The sequence below is a fragment of the Rhinolophus sinicus genome, chromosome 6 (genome assembly GCF_057876585.1).
Source record: "Rhinolophus sinicus isolate RSI-liver-muscle chromosome 6, RSI-T2T, whole genome shotgun sequence".
Classification (NCBI taxonomy): Eukaryota; Metazoa; Chordata; class Mammalia; order Chiroptera; family Rhinolophidae; genus Rhinolophus; species Rhinolophus sinicus.
Genome location: NC_142506.1, coordinates 6,727,711 through 6,746,822, shown reverse-complemented (window position 1 = coordinate 6,746,822; position 19,112 = coordinate 6,727,711). Strand labels below are relative to the sequence as shown.

The window sequence follows — 19,112 nt, the reverse complement described above, 5'->3', positions numbered from 1 at the left end:
CGACTGTGGCCAGTGTCACCACCTGGCAGTAAGTCAGGGGTTTTATTGTTGCCATCATGTAAATGAGAGAATGCCAGAATGTTCGAACTCAGGTGAGGCACTGAGATCATCTAGTCCAAACTCTCACGTCACAGATGAGATCATGGAGACTCAGAGACTGGCAATTTATAGCAAAAATGCCCCACTTCCCAGCTCCAGGGCTCGTTATAATGGCAGTGCCTGCCTATTAGGTGGTTGTGAGGAGTGAATGAGTTAATCCATGCAGGACACTTACAACAGAACCTGGTGGAGAGAAAAGCCTCAGAAACCTTAGTCATTACAACCACTGTGTCTGACACTCAATAAATAACAGGTACTACAAGAAAGACCCCGATTCCCTGTTTGAGGAAAAGCCTCTGTCTGGTGCATGAGGGAGGATGGACCGTTAGCTCAGTGGATGTTTTTTGTGTTTTCATGTGACACTCCTGTCAGGGAGACGCTCCCCTGGGTTGAACTGACGCTCAGAGAAGAGAAGCTGATGGTGACGTTCATTGAAATTGCAAATATGTGTATTGGATTTTCAAGCATATATTTATTAGAATGCAAATAAGCAAAAGTGACCTTATTACAGACATAATATATATATATATATATATATATATATATTACATCTAATATGCATATATATATATATATATATATATATATACACACACACACCTAATGTGTGTGTGTGTGTGTGTGTGTGTGTGTGTATTTTTAAGAAGGTTAGAGGGAGGAGGAATGGAGAGTTCGTGTTTAATGGGTTCAGAGTTTCAGTCGGAGAAGATGAAAAAGCTGTGGAGGTGGATGGTGGTGATGGTTGCACAACACCGTGAGTGGGCTTCATGCTGCTGAACTGCACACTTAAAAATGATTAAAATGGTAAAGTTTACATTAGTGTATTTTACCACCGCTAGACACAGAGGAGTTCAGAACCTCATTCCTTTAAACACCCCCTTTCTTGGTTGGGTTGTCCTTCATGCCCAGTGCTACCCCGGGCATTCTCCATGTACCAGCTTGTAAAGAAATCCTGGACTTTTACTGTCACATGCCTCCGCTTCTAGGTGGGGGCCTGAGGCTCAGAGATGTCCAGTGACTTGCCAAAGCTGCCTTCCCCATGATGTGCCAGACGCAGGATTCAAACTGAGGTCAGCCAGCCTGACTTAAGTCTTTGCTCCCTAAACCGCCATGCTGGCCATGAAATTCATAATAAGCTGTAATTGTTCACTGTGTCACAATCATGATTTTTGGCAATTCTTTCTCAGGAGTCCCCCCCAAAGCTGCCAGCTCGTCGCTGCAAGCAAGGCCTTTCCAGGTGGGCAGACCTGGGGTGGGGTGGGGTGGGGTGGGGGGGCTCAGGTTCTGCCTTTCATATGAGCGAGCGCCCGGAACCAGGCACTTGAAGCTGCCTGGAACCGTTTTGTGGCCAGTAAAATGCCCATATGGTGGTTCTTCACCAGGTCACCATGAGGATTTAACGAATAATCCTTGTAAACTTGGGGCACTGTGCCTGGCATGTACTGAGCAGTCAGTAAGGTCGGCACATAATTAGTGATTATTATATTTGCACACCAGGTGCCCTGGGGAGTACTCACTGGCCCACACAGCTTTGCAGGACCCTCACTGATGTGGTGTGGTGGTTTTGTCCCCAGATAAACCCACCAGGTGAGGTGTGTCCCTCTGGAATTGCAGCGCCTTGTACAGGGCTGAGTGCCTTTGGGTTCCTAGCGACATCCTGGAGTAGCATCCAGGTCTCAGACACCACTTGAGAGCAGCCCCCTCCCTCCCTCCCTCGCTCTGTCCTCCCCGTTATTTATTTTTCCCTCCATCCTGTCATCCTCCCCTCCTTTTTCTCCCTTACCCCCCCCCCCCCGCCCCTTCCTTCTTCCATCCTTACCCGCCTCCCTCTTTGGGTCCCCACCCCATCAGGAGAACGGGGTACCTACCGTGCAGGTCCCACTCTAAGGCAGTTGGATGAACGATGCTCGGCTTTGAACAAGATGGGAACCTAGTCCTTTATACCCCAAGGAAAGACCCTTGGTCACATGACCCCCCTCCCTCCTCACATCAAGACAACAGCCTTTCATGAAGTCGGCAGGTGGGCTGCCTCTGAGGGGGAGGAGGCATCTTAATGCTATGTGACCTGCTCCATGGTGAGAGGCCCCATCTTGAACCTCAGAGGACACCCAGGCTCTCATTAGAGAACAAAGGCTCCCCTGTGCGACTCTCCCACCTCACCTCAAAGGCTTAGAGGCCCAGGGATTAGGTCTCAGGGTCGTGAGGGGAACTCTGAGGGATGAAAGACCGATGAAAGTCACACGGGCTCTCCTGCTAAGAAGAGGGGTGGCTTTGTCTGCTCGAGTTAATTCTTCAGCAAGAGGATCTCTGGGGTGATTCTTCCTACACGTTTCTGGCCTCAGGCCTAGGAATGTGATGCCTCTTTTCTTGCGGGGTTTTCTGCCCAAGCTGTGTGGCAGGGCGAGATGCAGCTTTGTATTCAGACGTCCTAGATTCCGGTGCCAGCCCTGCTTCCCCATGACCTACGGGACCTTGAGCCTGTCCCCAATCAGTGTCAGCTCCCGCGTCCATTAACTGGGAGTCATCCCACGAGGGTTGTGAGAATGAAGTGAGCCAAGTCGTGTGTGGGATGGTGGTGGGGCTAATAAATCCTGGTTCCTTCATTCCCCTGCCCAGCCCCCTTGAGAACTGTGTCCTTTCCACATTTTCACAAGGAGCGCTAACATTCATTGAGCACCCATTTTGTACCACAAATATGTTTTACAGGATGTCGTCCGTGTGATCCCTACAGTAGGGGGATGGGACATTGGTTCCGTCTTACAGACAGGGCCAGTGGGGTCCTCAAGGTGGAGGCGTTTGTCCCAGCTCCCATGTGATGGGACCATTTCTGGGTCACAGGTAAGTCTGGCTGCGAACCCTGTGAGATGTTCACCCTAGCGCTGCATCCTGGCGATTACCTTGGGGGAGAGCTGAGCCTTTACAGACTCCACTGAAGGGTTTCTTCAAGTAATTAGCTGTCCTTGTGCATGGAGGCTTTCGTGTCTAGGGCCTGAATTATGGTTCAGTATCTCACGTACGTTGCGGAATGAAGCTACGTGCACCCACCCTTTCTGACTAGCACAGAAGACGCACCATATCTGAAACTATGAGGTCCTTTGGGCAAAACTCACCCCTCCAGCATCTCCACAGCGTAAACCCTGCTCACTGCCTGATACCACGCTGGTTAGGTATGTTGTTCTGGACAGTTCACAGGATAAGAAGCTTCATTTTCTCTCCAGAGCCTACAGCAGGGTAGCTCAGCCTTACCTCTACTGACATTTTGGGCCAAATGCTTTGTGGTTGTGGGAGTGTCCTGTGCACTGTAGGCTGTTAAATGGTCCTAGGCCTTTACCCACTAGATACCGGTAGCAGACCCTGTCCCCAAGCTGTGACAAATAAAAGTGTCTCTCTCCATTGCCAGATGCCCCTTGGGGTGGGGGGTGGTCCAAATTACCCCTGATGGAGAACCGCTGGCCTACAATATCCACGGAACTCGGGCTTTTCACTTCTCTGTTGGTGGAGTAGGGTGATAGTGGCACTTTCTCAAGAACTCAGGCAGAAGAGAAACGGCTGTTGTATTAGAGTTCAAAATTACAGGTGGCGTCATGTAATCTCCCTCCCACCCCGTCTCCCTCTCCCTCTCCCTCTCCCTCTCTTTCTCATGCGCTGTCTTTTGGGCATGAATGAAACAGACAGAAATGCACCTGTGCCTTTGTTTCCAGGGAGAATCCTGTTTAATGATGATACCCGTGCAACTCCACAGTCGCCTTCATCAGCTGGTGGACAATACCTGTCCCATCTCTTTCAGCTCATCACTGAGCACTGGTGGCCACACATGCACAAATAAGTAGGAACTCCAGTGTGGGAGCACCCGGAGGCCTCCCCATTGCCCTAAGCACCCCCAATCAGGACTTATTCAGTCAAAGGGGCAGGAAGCCCCCCTTAAACTCCAGGAGACTGTGGATTTCAGGCTCTGATCTGTTGGCTCTCAGGCCCATTTTCCTCCTGCCAGACCTGCTGGCATGACCCTAGAAAACCAGTCCCGTATGATCCTCTGAGCCTTTGTCCCCGCTGCGAGGTCAGAGCCCTGCACGGGCCTCCGAGGTCCTCCACATCTGGGCTCTTACAAGTTATAGTTGTGCTCAGTGATTATCCCCAAAGTATGAGGAGGCTGGGTGCACACAGGCCGTCCCCCAAGCGGACAGCTGGGTATTGGGGCCAAGGCATCAGCCCGCACTGTCTGCTGATAAATTACTCTTTGGGGAACATCCAGAATCCTTTCCTGCTAGAGGCCTTTGATTAATATCAACTTCATCCGTCAGATTAACCCACACACCTGATGAATGGTGCTGTTTTCTTGATTCCCATCCAGATATGCGTCCCTGGTGCCCCAGCAAATTTCCTGTACCTTCCGCAGCTTTGCAAACTAGAGGGCCCATTGTTGGGCCCCCAAATCATGACAACAGGTCTTTATGTGCTTGATAGTTGCATAACTCTATAGTTCTCTCAAGTGCTGGAGACTAAAAAGAAATCTTTCTGTGTTTGACCAGACAGGGAAGCGGCTGGCTGTTTCTCTCTCCAGAGTTCAAGCTCTACTTCCTGAAGAACCTACGTTCCCAGGTAGTTCAAAGACACTGCAGCGTCTCCCGATGGGGGAACTGTTTTGACTTTTCTCACAAAAAGGCAGGCACAGATCACAAAGGGGTGGAACCTGGTGGCCTGGCAGCACTAAGGTGAGAGATTGCACCAAAAACTCCGGGCCATCTGGAGGGAAGCTATCACCATAGTGAGGAACTGAGGGGTCCTTGCAGGGCCCCCGGCGAGAGCAAACCTGGGGCTTTGGGCCACGGCATAGTCTAAGCTAACAGTGTGACTTATGGGGGGGAAGGGGTCTTGAATCACGCAATGTCAGTCTGACCTCTGGAGTCCCTGAAAGTTGACTAACTAAGGTCATCCAGGGGGGTATTTAATGCGTACATGGCCGACCCCTAGTAAAAACCCCCGACAACGTGGCTCGGGTAAGTCTTCTGGTTGACGATCCTCCATACGTGTTGTCACGCATCGTTGCTGGGAGGATAAATGCTGTCCATGCGACTCCACGTGGAGAGGACAACTGGGTTGTCCTGGACCCTGCCCTCTGCACCTTTTACCTTTTACTTTTTACCTTTGCTGGTCTTAATCTGTACCCTTTTGCTATAATGAGTGGCAAATGTGAATATAGCCACTTTTCTGAGTTCTGTGAATCCTATTAGTGAATCATTGCAGGTGGGGGTCCTCTTGGGGACCCCCAAATACAGTGGGACACACTGATGAGAAATCTAGGGAAGGTTCTCTTCCCCTCTGACTCTGGGGGCTTGGAAGATTATCTCGCTGCCACAAGTCTGATCAGCTGCACAGACCAAGTTCAAGTTAACTGTGTAGAGAAATCATATGTGCGTGTCTGCAGAGTATGGGGTCAGTTTTCTTCTGAAAGTCCCAAGTTGAAGTCACTTAAGCCAGGTACTATGTCAGTCCCAGTGCCCAGACTGGTTTGTTGTTCACGCTAGTGTGTCTCCCTCCCCTCCGTTTCTACATTCTTATGATTGCTGCATTCATCCTGGATGTTTCTTGAGCATAGATATTAAGTTTCTGTGACCTTGGAGCAGGCAGGGGAGTTAGCATTCCTGCATTCATTGTGACGCTTCTAACATGTGGCCTTCCACCTTCCATTGCTTCCACAGATTCACAGGACAGAAAGAAAGGCTATTTTCAAAAAGAACCACTTTCAATTAATAGATGATCTAGCTGGAGCCTAGGTGAATTCTGCAAATGCCGCCCTCTTGGGCCTGGGTGAGGTGATGTCATCCAATCGACTGTTAGGTCCCATTGTTTTTTCAAGGCCTCACACAGACTTGCAGATATTCTCAAGGCATATTTGTTTTAAGGCTGAAAAAAAAAAAAAAAAAAAAAAAGGAAGAGGGAACTCAAGTTGTGAGAAGGAAATGCTACAGAGACATCAATTCTGACAGCACCAGTGGGCCAGACTCTTCTCGAGAACAAATGCGTGGCAATGCACCACCCCGGGGGCTACCAGTCAGTTCCTTCCACTTGCATACTTAGAAAGAACTTGTTCTTAGAAAGAACCTGGGCAAGACCACCTTGCTAGGGAGCAGCAAAGTCAAGTTGGAAGCATTGCTCCCCCTCCATTCTCTGCCCAGTGATGTTTACCTAATACCGAGCTGTGTCTACTTCATCGCCCCAGTTTGCACCAAGCTAATCTAAACTCATTATTATATTGCTCAGTTAATGTAATATGTTGTTTCTGTGGCAATTTTAATGTGGTAAGGGAGAAGAAGAGCTATTCAGTTATAAGTAGTTTGTAAGATTTCCTATTCCTTCTGCCCACACTTGGTAAAGGGACTGCTGTATTTGATGCTGAGCCCCTCACACCCCACTTCCAATGCCTGGCTTTTGTGTGGCAGATTAAAAATGATAACGGAAAGAGAAGACAGGATAAGTGGGGTGATGGATTTGCGTAAGTCAGAAGGGAATGCATTGGAGAGAGAAGAAAGTATTGAGGCAAAACGAAATGGAAATAAATGGAGGAAGTATAAGGAAACCAAGTAGGGAACCAGAAAGCTTGATTTTAGGAGAGTTATTGAGTGATAAGTTGGAAAATACAGCCTAGATAGATAGAGGCTTTGAGATGGTGGCTTGTGGGAAGTGAGGGATACTGGAGGGTAACAGAATAAGAACAGTTTCTAGGAAGTGTTATGATTTCCATTTGCTGTTCTTTACATACTATAAGGAAGGACAGAGTGGCTAAGCTTTTTTTTTTTTTTTTTTTTAACTTTTTTTTTTAAAGAAAAAAAAATGGACCATATGATCTCCTACCCTATATTTGGGTTACATTAAAAAGGCGTTTTTCACACTGTTCAAAATAGTCGCATGATTTTGAGAAGGCCAGACTATCCTTGATCAGATATGTAGTCTAGGTAGATATATAATAAAATGGCCAAACAGAGTGATCAGCTGCTTTTGTCTGCAGGACTGGGAGAAAAACAAAGACGCCTGACGTCCCTGAGATCAAATGGGGTGCTGATGCCATCGGGAGGAGCAGAGAGGTACCATACACCCACCTCTAGCACCTCACACTGCCTTCCTTTTCTTGATTTATTTGTGTACATTTGCTTTGGTCAGGAATTTGAATGGATATGTAGGGTCTGTCTTCTGTTTGATCTGTCTTTGTTTGTTTGTATTTTTAGCTTGCGGGGGTGCTCCGCAAGGGAAAGGTCACACAGAAAGCTACAGCACTTGGTCCATCTGACTGCTGCTTTTTTTTTAATAAATACTACATTGCCAACATCAAGCTGTTAGGTGAAGAGGAATCAGACTCTTTGTCTAGAATTAGTGACGACTAGATAAGTTCATGGCCCCCTGCTGAGGCACTAGAACCTCTCAGAGTTCTAGAACCTTTTCATAGAATGCATTTATTGCCAAGTTACCACATAGTCGAGCTGTATACTCACTGTGTGAGTGGGACACCCTTTTCACCCTCTGACAGATGTATGTCGCATTCTTCAGAAACCAGGAATAGTATTCAAGACAGTACCTAAAAATTTAAGTCACAGTTGAGAGCAATCACTATCTTTTGTGGCTGTTGGAAGGCAACCAGAATTTTAAGAAGTGATAATGGCCAATTATTCACAGCAAGGAACCCCCTCACCATCTTTATAGAGTGTGGGAGGAAAGGTACAGAATGAGGCTGAGTTGGAAAGTGCTCAGACGTTAGAGTCAGAAAGGCTTACTTTTGGTCCTAGCATCATTACTTACTAAAATGTGTGACTTCAGGCTGATTACTTAATTCTCTGGGCCTTAGCTTTTTTATTTACAAAGGAGAGGCAATAATAGAACCTGTGATAACTCATAGGTTATCATGAGGGTTAAATGAGATAGCATTTGCAAAGCTCCTGAGCAGTGCCTGGTTTATAATAGGTGCTCGATAAATGATGATGTCCGTTTTTCTATTTCGTGTGTGAGATGGAGTGAGAGTACAATGCTGTTATAGTTTACAATGCAGCAAATACTTTGCACAATAATATCCTGCTCTTGGCTGGTGACTGCGCAGATTGCTGCAAGGGGCTGCAGTAAAAGGAGCCCTGATCATATTATTGGGAAGAAGAGGAGTTTTCAGGGCAGGCTGTGTCACTAACTCATGGTAGGACTCTGAGGATTCACTTTCCTTTCAATGCCTCACTTCGGGGAGAGGGCCCTCAACATTCTCTAATTTCTATTCCATCTCTATTATTCTGTGATTCTAACATACTCTGGGGAGCTAGCTGTAAAGATTTCCCAGGTTTTATCACCCTCAGTTTATGAGATACTGTCAACCTGAGGAAACAGGCACAGAGATGAATGGATTTGCCCAAGGATACGCTGCTTTCAAATGGCAGTACTGGATTTTAACCCAGGTTCTCCTCTCCATATGCTGCCATTCTAACAGGCAATAAGACCGATATGAGTCAGGACCCAGCCAGAAAAAACAGAACCCAGGTGGTTCTGGAGAGGGACTTTCATACTGGGAGTTAGTTATAAAAAGGGTTAGAAGAATTCTAACCTATAAAAAGGTTAGAAAGAACCAACAAGGGAAATTCCATTCAAAGTAGAACTAAAAGGGGAGAAACCCCCTCGCTTCTCCCCTCTGCTGCCCTGTGATTTCCTGCAGGCATCTCTCATTGGATAAACTTACAGGAAGCTGGCTGGCCAAGTATTCTGGGAAGTGCAGCGTGTACCAGTCAGACCCCCACATCGCAGCGCAGACTAGAGAAATAACAGAGAGTGGATCTGACAGTTGAGTGGAATGATGACGACCACCAGAGCTACTTTTGCTGTGAGGCTGTGACCTCCTGCTCTCAAGGTGACATCTCAAAACCCTGGTCAACAACTGACATATCAAGCTTGGTCAGCAGCTAACCTGACCTCCAGGTATTTCATCACCACAGCTACAACATGTCAGGGATTCTGGAGACAGGTTTCAGACTTAGCTATGAGAGTGGAAACGAGAGCAAGTCACCGACGACCACAAACACATTCATCCATCAGCCACCACTGAGTGCAGCTGTCCAGGCACGGTGCAGGAACACGTAAGTACATTATTCCATTTCATTTCATTCTCACCACAGTCTGGAAATATAGGCAGGAATGTTGCTATCTTTCTACCTGAATGAATGCCACCACCTTGCTTGCTAACACCCTCAGGTCTATGGACATTGCTCATTTCCCTCTCTGGGTAGAGGAAATATCCATACCCATCGAGGGATCGAAGACCAGGGCCAGAAAGGCATGATGGGAATGGCTGAGAACCTGAACTCGGGGCTCAAAGCCAATGGATAAGGGAGATTTGAAAAGCTGAAGGATCTTATGAGTAGACCTGGAAAATAACATTAAAGATCTGAGAGACGGGCCTCGAGCCACTGGAGCAGAGGTATTTATCTACGTTGCTTGGTTCTGGGTGTATAGCCAAGAATAAATTCCAGAAGAAAAGATAGTATGCCAGCATTCCAGAGCAGGAAAATGTCCACATCGAGACTTTCTTACTATAAGATGGAGTCTGCCCTCTAATTTTCTTTTTACAGCCTTCTCATGTGTCCTGCAAATGACTGCTAGGGATTTATGAAAGAACTGGAATTTAGATGGACACATCCTCTGATTATTATTAATACTTTCTAGCAAATCTCACCAGGCTGACAGCATTTGAGCTGGGGGACAACTCAATATCCTCTGTAATCATTCCATCAGATATGACATAGTTCAATTCAACTCAACTTGACTTGACTCAACTGGACTCAACTCAGCTTGACTCAATGGCACTTATTATATCAGGCTCTGCCCTTGGTTCTGGGGACCCAGAAATGAATGAGCTTCCATCCTGGTTCTCAAGAAGGTGACAATCTAGTAGACGACTCACCAGAGAGTCCACCCCATTGAGGTACCCTGTCACCTCTCTGTGGATTATGTAATGCCCGGGTGGCCTGCAGAGAAGCCAGGCAGAATAAAAGGCTCTAAATACTGGCAAGGCAGCAACTGGCCCAGGTTACCACATGGCCTCCATCCTCGGGTCCCTCCTGTGGCTCACGCAGAGGCATTGCTGGAAAAAGCGGCAGAGCTCCATCAGGCAAGGGTTGAGCTTCTGATTGGCCAGGGTGAGCGGAGCAGCTGTCATGGCCCCCTCTTTGAAGAGCCTCTGAGGACACCCTACAAGACACAATCCCAGACCATTCAAGTCAATAAGAATTTACCAAGTATCTTTCCTTTGTTAGGTACCGTGCTAGGTGAACACAGGCCTGCCCTGATCTCAGGTTGCTCTGAGACAGACAGGTGAACATGGTGTTGCTTCACCATTGCCCGGTAGAGCTGCTGTGAGAGTTCTGAGAGAGATGGAGGGGATCCGGATCCTGGAGGAAATCAAAGATGATTTCACTGAGCAGGAAATATTAAACAAGGCTTTGGAATTAGACAGATCTGGGCCTCAAACGTAGTCACTTTTGATCTGTAGGACTCACTAAAATTGCTTAATGAACATAACATTACCTACCCTGCAGAATTATTACAAAGAAAAGTAAAAATAGGCATAGCACAGTGCCTGACACACAGTAGGTGCTCAATAAATATTTAGTGAGTGGATGAAGGAGTGAATGTCAAGACTTTGTAGTATATATTTTTTATAGATGGGCAGAATCATTTATTGGAAGATGCCACACCCCTTTATTTTATACTTATATTTCTCATTACAGGGATGGATGGATGGATGGATGGATGGATGGATGGATGGATGGATGGATGGACAGATAGAGCTATATAGGTAGATACAGATAGATAAATATAGATTCAGATAAAGATATATAGATACAGGTAGATGTAGAAAGCGGGGTTCTTTGGAAAGACAGAATGCTGGGGAAAATTGAAGGAAGCAGGAAAAGCAGAAGACCAAATATGAGATGGATTGACTCCATAAAAGAAGCCGTAGGCTGAGTCTCCAGGAGCTGAGCAGGAGTGTGAGGACAGGGCATGTGGATGTCACCCATTCATAGGGTCTCCAGGAGTCCGAGCTGACAATGTCACAAACCACAAAAACATATAGTCAACTTGTTTTCTAAAACGCAGCCTGACGTTAGTCTGTTTCTTTGGAACCCCTGGGGGGAAGGGAAGGGCTATAATTTCCGATGGGAGCAGAATCCCGTCTTTGTGTCTGAAAAGCCCATTCACCATTCACTGCAGGTTGAGGGTGGGGCTGAGGCAGATGTGAGGTGATGTGAAAAAGGAGACTGCTGATTCCTGCGATTTAATAATGCCCCGTTGACAGACGACTGGATGCACCGGGGACATGCGGGGAAACTAGTATAGAAAGGCCTTCAGGACTGGGAGGGGCCTGTGGGCTCAACCAGCTTTGAAGGACTCGCTTTGTATCCATTTCTCCCTTACGGAAACTGGCTCAACACAAAAGAGGAGAGTGAGACACCCACAACCTGGGAGGATGCAGCACAAACCACAGAAACTCGAAGCCCTGAGTCTCTGCAGACGTCCTGAGAACCCAGGTCTAAACCCAGGACAGGGTTTCCTGCAGAATCCCATAGCAGTAGTATGCAGGGACGGGGAAGGCCGGCTGTGCTTTAAAACGGAACAAAAGTAATGCACCTGGTGAAGGAGGGTTGAATTTTGGAGTCCCACTTTACTCCTTCCTCGCCCTCTGCTGACATCACGCCCATTATAAAAACACGGTAAAAACTTCCAGTTGCAAGTAAGTGCATGGCACATGTTCAGTAGATGGTCACTCAATAAAAGTTGACTGAATTAAATTATACGGAGCTCTAGAGTTCCAAATCACTTCCACACACATTATCTTACTTAATACAAAACCCCGTGGGGGGAAAGGACCTTTTCAGTGCCCATACTAATTGTTATTATTCTTGCTCTACAGCAGAGGACACTGAATTCTGGAAGTTGAGTGCCGGAGGTCACCTTACCAGTAAATGGTAGAGCTAAGGTTTGAATCCCAGCTGTGCGAATCTACATTTATCAAACAAACCTTTTTATTATGCTGCACCACACCATCTCATCCAAAACAAATAAAAGCAATAGGAGTGACAGGGCAATGGTACATACTTGAAACTTGAACTTGGTGGGGTCCTGGGACCAGGGCTGGCTCTTCTCCGGGGGTAAATGGCCATGCTGCGGGGAGGTCACCTGCAAGGAGCAAGAATGGCCTCAAAAAATCAAAATGAAATCGCCTAGGGTTATACAGACGAGCTGAGAATCATGACACCTTAAGGATAAAAGAGTTCTTGAAACCTACAGGGAAGTTGAGGCCGAGAAGGAGGAAGCGATTTATCCAAGATCACAGGGCAGTTTAACAGAAGAGCAAGGCTTAGTTTTCCTGCCTCTTTTCCTGCTAGAAACAAAGTATAATAACCAGCTTAGCCCTGCCCCTAAGCTACATTTCTTGTCTGTGGTATTAGGTTCCTCTTTCCAGCACATTCTTACCTGTCTGTGGATATTTGGGGGCTGGTGCCTTGGTTGGACTTGGAGTCTGTGTGCCAGGGGTGAACGTTCCTGGGATAAGATGAGAGAGAGGTGAGCCTGTGTTTCTTCTCAGGATGCCTAATTGGAAGAAGAGGTCCCATGCCATCAGTCCTGTCCTATTCAGCCAATGTTGCTTTTTAAGCCAGGTACCAGGCAGGGTGTTGAGGATTCAGAAATGCATAAGAAATAGAGCCCACAGTGGAGGCACTCTCAGTGTTGAGGAGGAAATGGGCAAGTCGCATTAGTAACTGTGAGACCGTGTGTTGGTGCCCTTGGAATAATGTTAATACCGGTAACTACATGGGAGCGTAATGGTGCTACTCAGGCAGTGAGTGTCTGAACACGGCTACTCCTGGGCAGAGAGAAAATGATACGCTTCTCATTCGTGGAGTCTGAGTGCACACATTTACCCCACGCCCACCCCTGTGAATTGCCTGTCCATTTCATGATAGAGCATTTCTTTGGATCATGTTCACAAGCCCTGGTTTGAGGACCACTTCAGGATGTGCTCCTTGCTCTCAAGATTCTGGCCTCCGGCAAGACCAGCAAAGTATCCTCCTTAGAGGCAATGAGAGGGAGGACGATAAAACAGGTCATTGCACACATGTGGCTAAGTGGAAGGAAAGGGGTGAGGCTGGCGTGCAATGTGAGCAAGGACAGCGGGCACCCAATTCAGCTGGGGCGGGGTCCTGAGGGACAGGTGACATTGTCTCTTTGTCTCTGAAACAGAAGAACCACAGAGAATTGAGAGGGAGATAGTTTGCCATGGCTGGAGTCTAGAGGATGACGTGGAGGGGTGAGGGGAGGTGGTGAGAAGCAAGCAGGGCCTCAGAATGTAGGACACTGGTGTTGTCACACTGCTCGTTCCTTATTATGCTCCCAGTAACATGATTATGTTACTAGGACTGTGGCTCGCAGTGTCACTTTAGCATGGCTTTTACTCTACGAGGACCACTGCGTTAACACCAGAGATGGGCAGTGTAACACATTTACAGACAGACGACCATGGGCCTCTTGTTGTTTCCTTAGAGTGGGTCAGCATTTGCTGTTGCTTCCTTTTCAGGCACTGGACTGTGAGCCCATAAACACAGAAGGAGGCGCCCGTAGACCCTTGCTGCCTGGGTGTGTTTTTAGAAACTGAGCAGCCTTAACTACAACCCAAACCCAGAGTTTACTTCTCTGTCATTGTTATTTACAGTTTACCTAAGTCACTACAGAATCACAGAGGATCAAAGCTGAAAGGGACGTAGGTGGAAGCAGACCTGTGCTCTCCTCCCGCGGGCGTCCTGTTTGTCACCACCCTTCCCAAAGCGTGTTTCCTGAAGCTGGCCACGCTGCTCTGCTGTGAGTGCAATGGGACAGGTTGGTAGAGGGTGCCACTGATGGATTGATTCCAAGATGCTACGTGCTGAGCTGAACACTTTACAGACGTCACCTAATTTAATCATCACTGCCACTCTGAAAAGCAAGTATCGTCGTCCCCATTTCAAAGATAAGAAACCTGGGACACAGAGAGGTCAAGAAAACTGCCTAGGGACACACAGCCATGGGAGAATCAGGATTTCAGCCCTGCTGTGTCTGAAATAAAGACCAGAGCTCATTGCCTCAGGGCTGTGCTGGTTGCTGCTGTCCAGCTGGCCAAACCCAAGCATATTAGCCTTCATTTTCCCCCATGCAATTATGTCAGGTGTTTTGCTGATTAAAGCTATCAACGCTGTATTTCCAGATCTGTTTGTGCAACTGAGATTTTGCTCCTAAAGTCAAGCCTTTACATTTAAGCTCATTAAAATTCATCTACTCCTCTCCCCCCGCCCCCCCATTTCTTAAGAAATTCAGGTAATTCAACAAACTTTTAACTGAAAGCCTACTGTGTTTCACGGGAACAGGCCCTTGAGGAGAGCCTGGCCCACAGGGGAGGAAGGTCAAGTTCATGGACCTGAACAGTAAAGCGATGATGCATTGACTGTGCTGAGCATGGAAGAAGGGCCTCTGGCTGCAGGTATCAGATGAAATGATTAAGATAAATAAGCCGTTTTTGTTTGATTATAAGAGTAGAGAACATGGAAAATTCATAATGCTGAGTGAAGAAAAATAAAAATCTTATCTGCTTCCCAGAAATAGTCAGGGTGAATATGTTGTGAATTTCTTTCCAGTCTTATTTTGTTTTACCTTCTATTTCTATGTATATTTGTTACACACATGCACACACACATAAGTACATGTACATACAAAATTGGGATCACAACTCGACAATTTTTCTCCTGCCTTTTAGAATTCAGGCCTTACTCATATTACAATCATGTATATACTATAATTATATTTATATATGTAATTGATATATGTGTTACATTACATTGCATATACTTAATGTATATGTAAGTAATATAATAATATTCATACATATTAGCACTATGTCAAAAGGCAGTTGAATTATCTGGGGTGAACAATGTCAGCTTCTTGTGGTCACTTGTTTAATGAACAGTGAAAGGGGGGAAAGAAGAAAAAATAGTTAGGAGGGTACATAAAAGAGAGGAGGTGGGAGATTCCGGTGAAGAGAGAATTTTCATTCATTCATTCATTCATTCATTCATTCATTCATTCATTCAAAGGTGGGAAAAGGGAAGGGGGTAAAGAAAAGGAGGCCAGATGTTTAATTATGTTGCTAACTTATGTTTTATGACATTTCTATACATGTATTATATTTTGAAAATTTGGAAAAGGTTTTAAAAACAGACAACGCTACATTTAGTTGAAAAGTGGGGGTGATGGGAGAGCACATTCTGTCTTACCTGAGGTTGGGCTGGTCTGGGATGGGCTGCCATGAGTGGCCAGTGTCCTAGCAGGAGGCCCAGAAGGGCCGCTTGTGGTCATGGCCTTCGCAGGCAATGTTGACATAGAGGAAAGTATTCCCCAAGGAGGCCCTCCAGCTGTTTTCTCACCGTCGGTCTGAGTCCAGGGCACTGGAGCAGTAGAAGCCCAGGCCTGCCTGTTGGCTGTCACCCATGGAGTTCCGGCAACTCTCCTGGTAGCTGCGCAAGTGATGGGAACAGGGTGTTTTATGCTCGACTCAGATATAAAATGGATTCAGATATGAAATTGATAAGACATTGAAATGCAGTCAAAAGATGAATGCAACGGGCATGCATAATGTAGGTAATGCGGGAATTGCAACTCTACCCTGAACTGGAATGAATGGCCAAACTAAACTTTATTTTCCTCACTACTAATTAAAAAAACTTTCTCCAAATCTCTTGGACACTCAAACAATCAGCTGGGGTGTGTGTTTGGGGGACAGTAGGTTCTCTCAATATTAAGAAATACATTTCTAACCGTGCAACACAGTGGAAAGGTTATGGGGTTTGTGGTAAGGTGACCTGAAGAGGTAAATCCTGCTTCTGTCTTTTCCATGCTGTGAACTTTGGGGCAAGTTACCGAACTCTTTTTAGTTGTATCATTAAAATGGAGATGATGATGATGATAATTAATAATAAAAAATAATAATAATAATACCCTACAATATCACAGGATTCTTATTAAGACAAATCTTCCCTCATTGGTCTCTTAAACAACTACTAGATATTCTTACTTATTTATTCTCAAGGTAGGAATTAAAATCCATTTTTCTCAAGCTTTACAAAACGAGTCCCCTTGAAAGACTTTAAATCTCTAAGATAAGTTGGTAACGGTTGCCATCTTTAAAATATTCAGGTTTCTCATCCAGAACACAGTATACCACTTCGTTTATTTGAATATGCTTTTATTACTTTCAGTAAAGGTTTGTAGTTTTTCTTACACAAAACCATCACTTTTTCTGTTAGGTATATAGTTAGGCATTTTATTAATTTTCTTGCCACTGGCAATCACATCTTTGTGTGTTTTTTTATTTTCCTATTATACTGGAAAGCTTTCTAATTTTGTGTCATTTTCATAATGCGGCTATTGTGCTAAGGACTTTTCTAGATTGCCTTTCTCCATTCTGTCTCCCTGCCTACCTGCCTCCTATCACTTCTTGCCTCCTCGGGGAAACCCCCTCCCTGGGCGCTCCAGGACAATAACGCTTTGTAGGCTTGGTCATAACTATCAGTTTACTTGCCTCTGTCTCCCTCCCTGGTCTGTGAGCTCAGGAAAGAAAGAGAACATTGGCAGAGCTGTATTGTTAACAGCTCGCCTGGTGTCTGGTATTAAATACATGTTTTGATGAGTGAATGAATGAATGAATGAATGAATTCTGATGACTGGTCCATTGTTGGAACTCGCTGAGACAGGACTGACTCTGAATGAAAGACTTATCCCAATTGTATCTTATTTCCAAATATAAGCACACTGTTTGTGTCTTTAGGGACCACTGATCGTGTCCACAAATCATGGGGAAGGGGGATCCTCTTGGCACACCACCAGCTTTTCATCCTGGCATTAAGTCATTAACATATTCGTGGCGTCATTATTCAGCCAGCTACAAAGTAACCTAATCCTGCCATGAAGTGACTGCATTTCAGCATTTAGTGTGAATTTCAGGAGAGATACTGGTAAATGCTTTGCTGAAATAAAACACCTTATGCTATAATATACTTCAAGCATGTAAGATATTCTCAGTGGGGGACGCTGGATGGAATACCAGGGAGCCCTCTGTACTGTAAGTGCAACGTCCTGTGAGTCTGAAGCTATTTCAAAATAAAAAATTATACAAACGAATGTTAGAAGAACATATACCAGTGGCATGTGTTGTCTTTGTGTGGAACCCATGCTGCTCTCCCATTGATCTCTTGCTTAAGGGAGGCTGAAGAAGAAAGGGGTTGGTAGAGAAGGGTTAAAGGAGGATTTCGCTTACTTACGTGAGCCTGGAGGGAACAGGAGGGAGAAACGGGGCAGGAGAGGGAAGGGTGAGAAAGCGTCTTACCCAAGGCTGGGTGCGTGGTCCCGGCGCTGCCTGGCACGGCTGTGGTCCCGGCGAGAAGCTCAGGCAGCCTGTCTGTGCTCACGGTCTGCTGTCCTTCCTCTGAAGGATGAGTTGGTTCTGTCCAGGGCGAGGTTCTCAGAACAGACACACTGGTGCTCTGGGCTCGGCGTGCAGGGCTCGTCCGTGGTGGTGTCTCCTGGCTGGCGGGTGTGAGCTTCGAAGCCACGGCTGTCCCCCTGGTCGCTGCCCATTCAGGGAGACATCAGTGACAGCTTTAATATGCTGAACAATGCTTTGGACACAAACAACTGCTGTGCCCCTGAAAAGTCGCCACACAGCAAATATTCAGAATGCAGAGATTCAACCCTTTCTCGGACCAGCACCCTATGTTTCTAAAGTAAGGTTTCTCCTTCACTGGCAAATGAGTCTAAAATATCAGTCCCCAAAAAGCCATGTGAAGAAGCGCTGTGAACAGAATGCAAAGCTGTCAGACCGAAAAGTATCAGGCATTTGACGTGTTTCCTGAACAGAACCTGAATCCTCAGAGTTCTTGGCCCACTTTTCCGCTCTCAGCCCCTCTGTGGCTCTGCCACTTGTACCTGGAAATAGTATAGGGTGGCTTCATGTGCCTTGCCATTGCAACTGGGGACCAGAGGTGGAATTTAGGGGCATCAGGGGCTGCTAGGTGGCAACCACTTCAAAGACAGCCCCACAGAGACAGCAGGAAGGCTTAATTCAGAGGAAGCTCTACCCAGTGCCCGTGGATGATCCATGAAGAAATGGAAGAAGAGGGTCAAGTGTTCATTTTACCGCTATTTCCCTTCAGGAAGGCTTAAGCGATGGGGGCTGGATATCAGGATGACAGGCTCCCCCTAGCCCATCGGGTCCCTTCCTCTGGGCGGTCGAACGTTGGCCTGCAGACCAGGGTGATTTCAGCCCCCACCTGCCCTTTCTGCAGGTAACAGTGTGTAGGGCACAGCCCGTACAATTGTAGATGGCCCCATAGCCTTATTTCCTCTCTCCTGCTTTACTGCTGGGCTCAGTAACACTCCCATGCAGTGGAAGCCTGGTCCTTGCGCCAAGATTGATTGCACCTGGGACTAAGAGCCTCCCAATCAAACAGTCACTCCGCCAGGTGACTGACTATCAGGCACAGAAACCTGAGTGTCCCCTTGTTCTCTCTTCCCAAGCGTTTGCTGCTTGGAGAGCTTTACTGAAGAAACACCCAAGAGGAGACAGAATTGAGTTTGGGGGAGGGAAGGTCATGGAAGGAATCCCTTAGAAGTGAGATTGATTCAACCATCAGGTTTGTCCTCAGAATTAGATAGGTGAAGAGAGCCCACAAATGCCCATTTCATCGCCTTATCAAGCAGCCTCGTTCCACACAAACTGAGGTTCTTTCCTCAGCATAACTAAGAGAGCCCTACAATAAAAACAGATCGAGGTAGCCCACAGCAATGCGATTGGAGATTTATCATAAACATTACTTTGCTCCAAAACATTCATAAAGAACCTACAGTGTATAAGGTACTATGCAAAGCACTGAGGGGGAAGGCCGACTTAGTCTCTGCCTTCAAGT

The 19,112-nt window shown here is 46.5% G+C and overlaps 2 protein-coding genes and 2 long non-coding RNA genes across 7 annotated transcripts in view; 2 read left to right on the top strand and 2 right to left on the bottom strand.

Moving 5' to 3' along the window:
* Positions 1-2,219, bottom strand: part of OC90 (otoconin 90) — a 29,489-nt gene extending 27,270 nt beyond the window's left edge. The window contains exon 1 of the mRNA XM_019723971.3: positions 1,968-2,219. The gene's annotated coding sequence lies outside the window, so the exon portion shown is untranslated. The remainder of the gene's footprint in view (positions 1-1,967) is intronic.
* Positions 1,284-4,765, top strand: LOC141567804 (uncharacterized). Its single transcript, XR_012490649.2, has 3 exons — positions 1,284-1,336; positions 2,806-2,937; positions 4,629-4,765. It is a non-coding gene; the product is annotated as an uncharacterized LOC141567804 (long non-coding RNA).
* Positions 3,790-19,112, bottom strand: part of HHLA1 (HHLA1 neighbor of OC90) — a 34,431-nt gene continuing 19,108 nt past the window's right edge. For 2 of the 4 annotated variants that reach the window (XM_074316308.2, XM_074316311.2), the window contains 7 exons: positions 17,534-17,776; positions 15,426-15,665; positions 12,598-12,666; positions 12,220-12,300; positions 10,155-10,311; positions 7,587-7,669; positions 3,790-6,003 (listed from right to left, as the gene is read on the bottom strand). In XM_074316308.2, coding sequence (XP_074172409.2) covers positions 5,960-6,003; positions 7,587-7,669; positions 10,155-10,311; positions 12,220-12,300; positions 12,598-12,666; positions 15,426-15,665; positions 17,534-17,776 — 917 coding nt within the window. In that variant the 3' untranslated portion in view covers positions 3,790-5,959. Of the gene's footprint in view, positions 6,004-7,501; positions 7,670-10,154; positions 10,312-12,219; positions 12,301-12,597; positions 12,667-15,425; positions 15,666-17,533; positions 17,777-19,112 lie in introns of those variants that run through there. The other 2 variants (XM_074316307.2, XM_074316310.2) reach the window with 1 other exon arrangement.
* Positions 7,995-15,398, top strand: LOC141567802 (uncharacterized). The gene is made up of 3 exons (XR_016021473.1): positions 7,995-9,200; positions 12,035-12,928; positions 13,835-15,398. It is a non-coding gene; the product is annotated as an uncharacterized LOC141567802 (long non-coding RNA).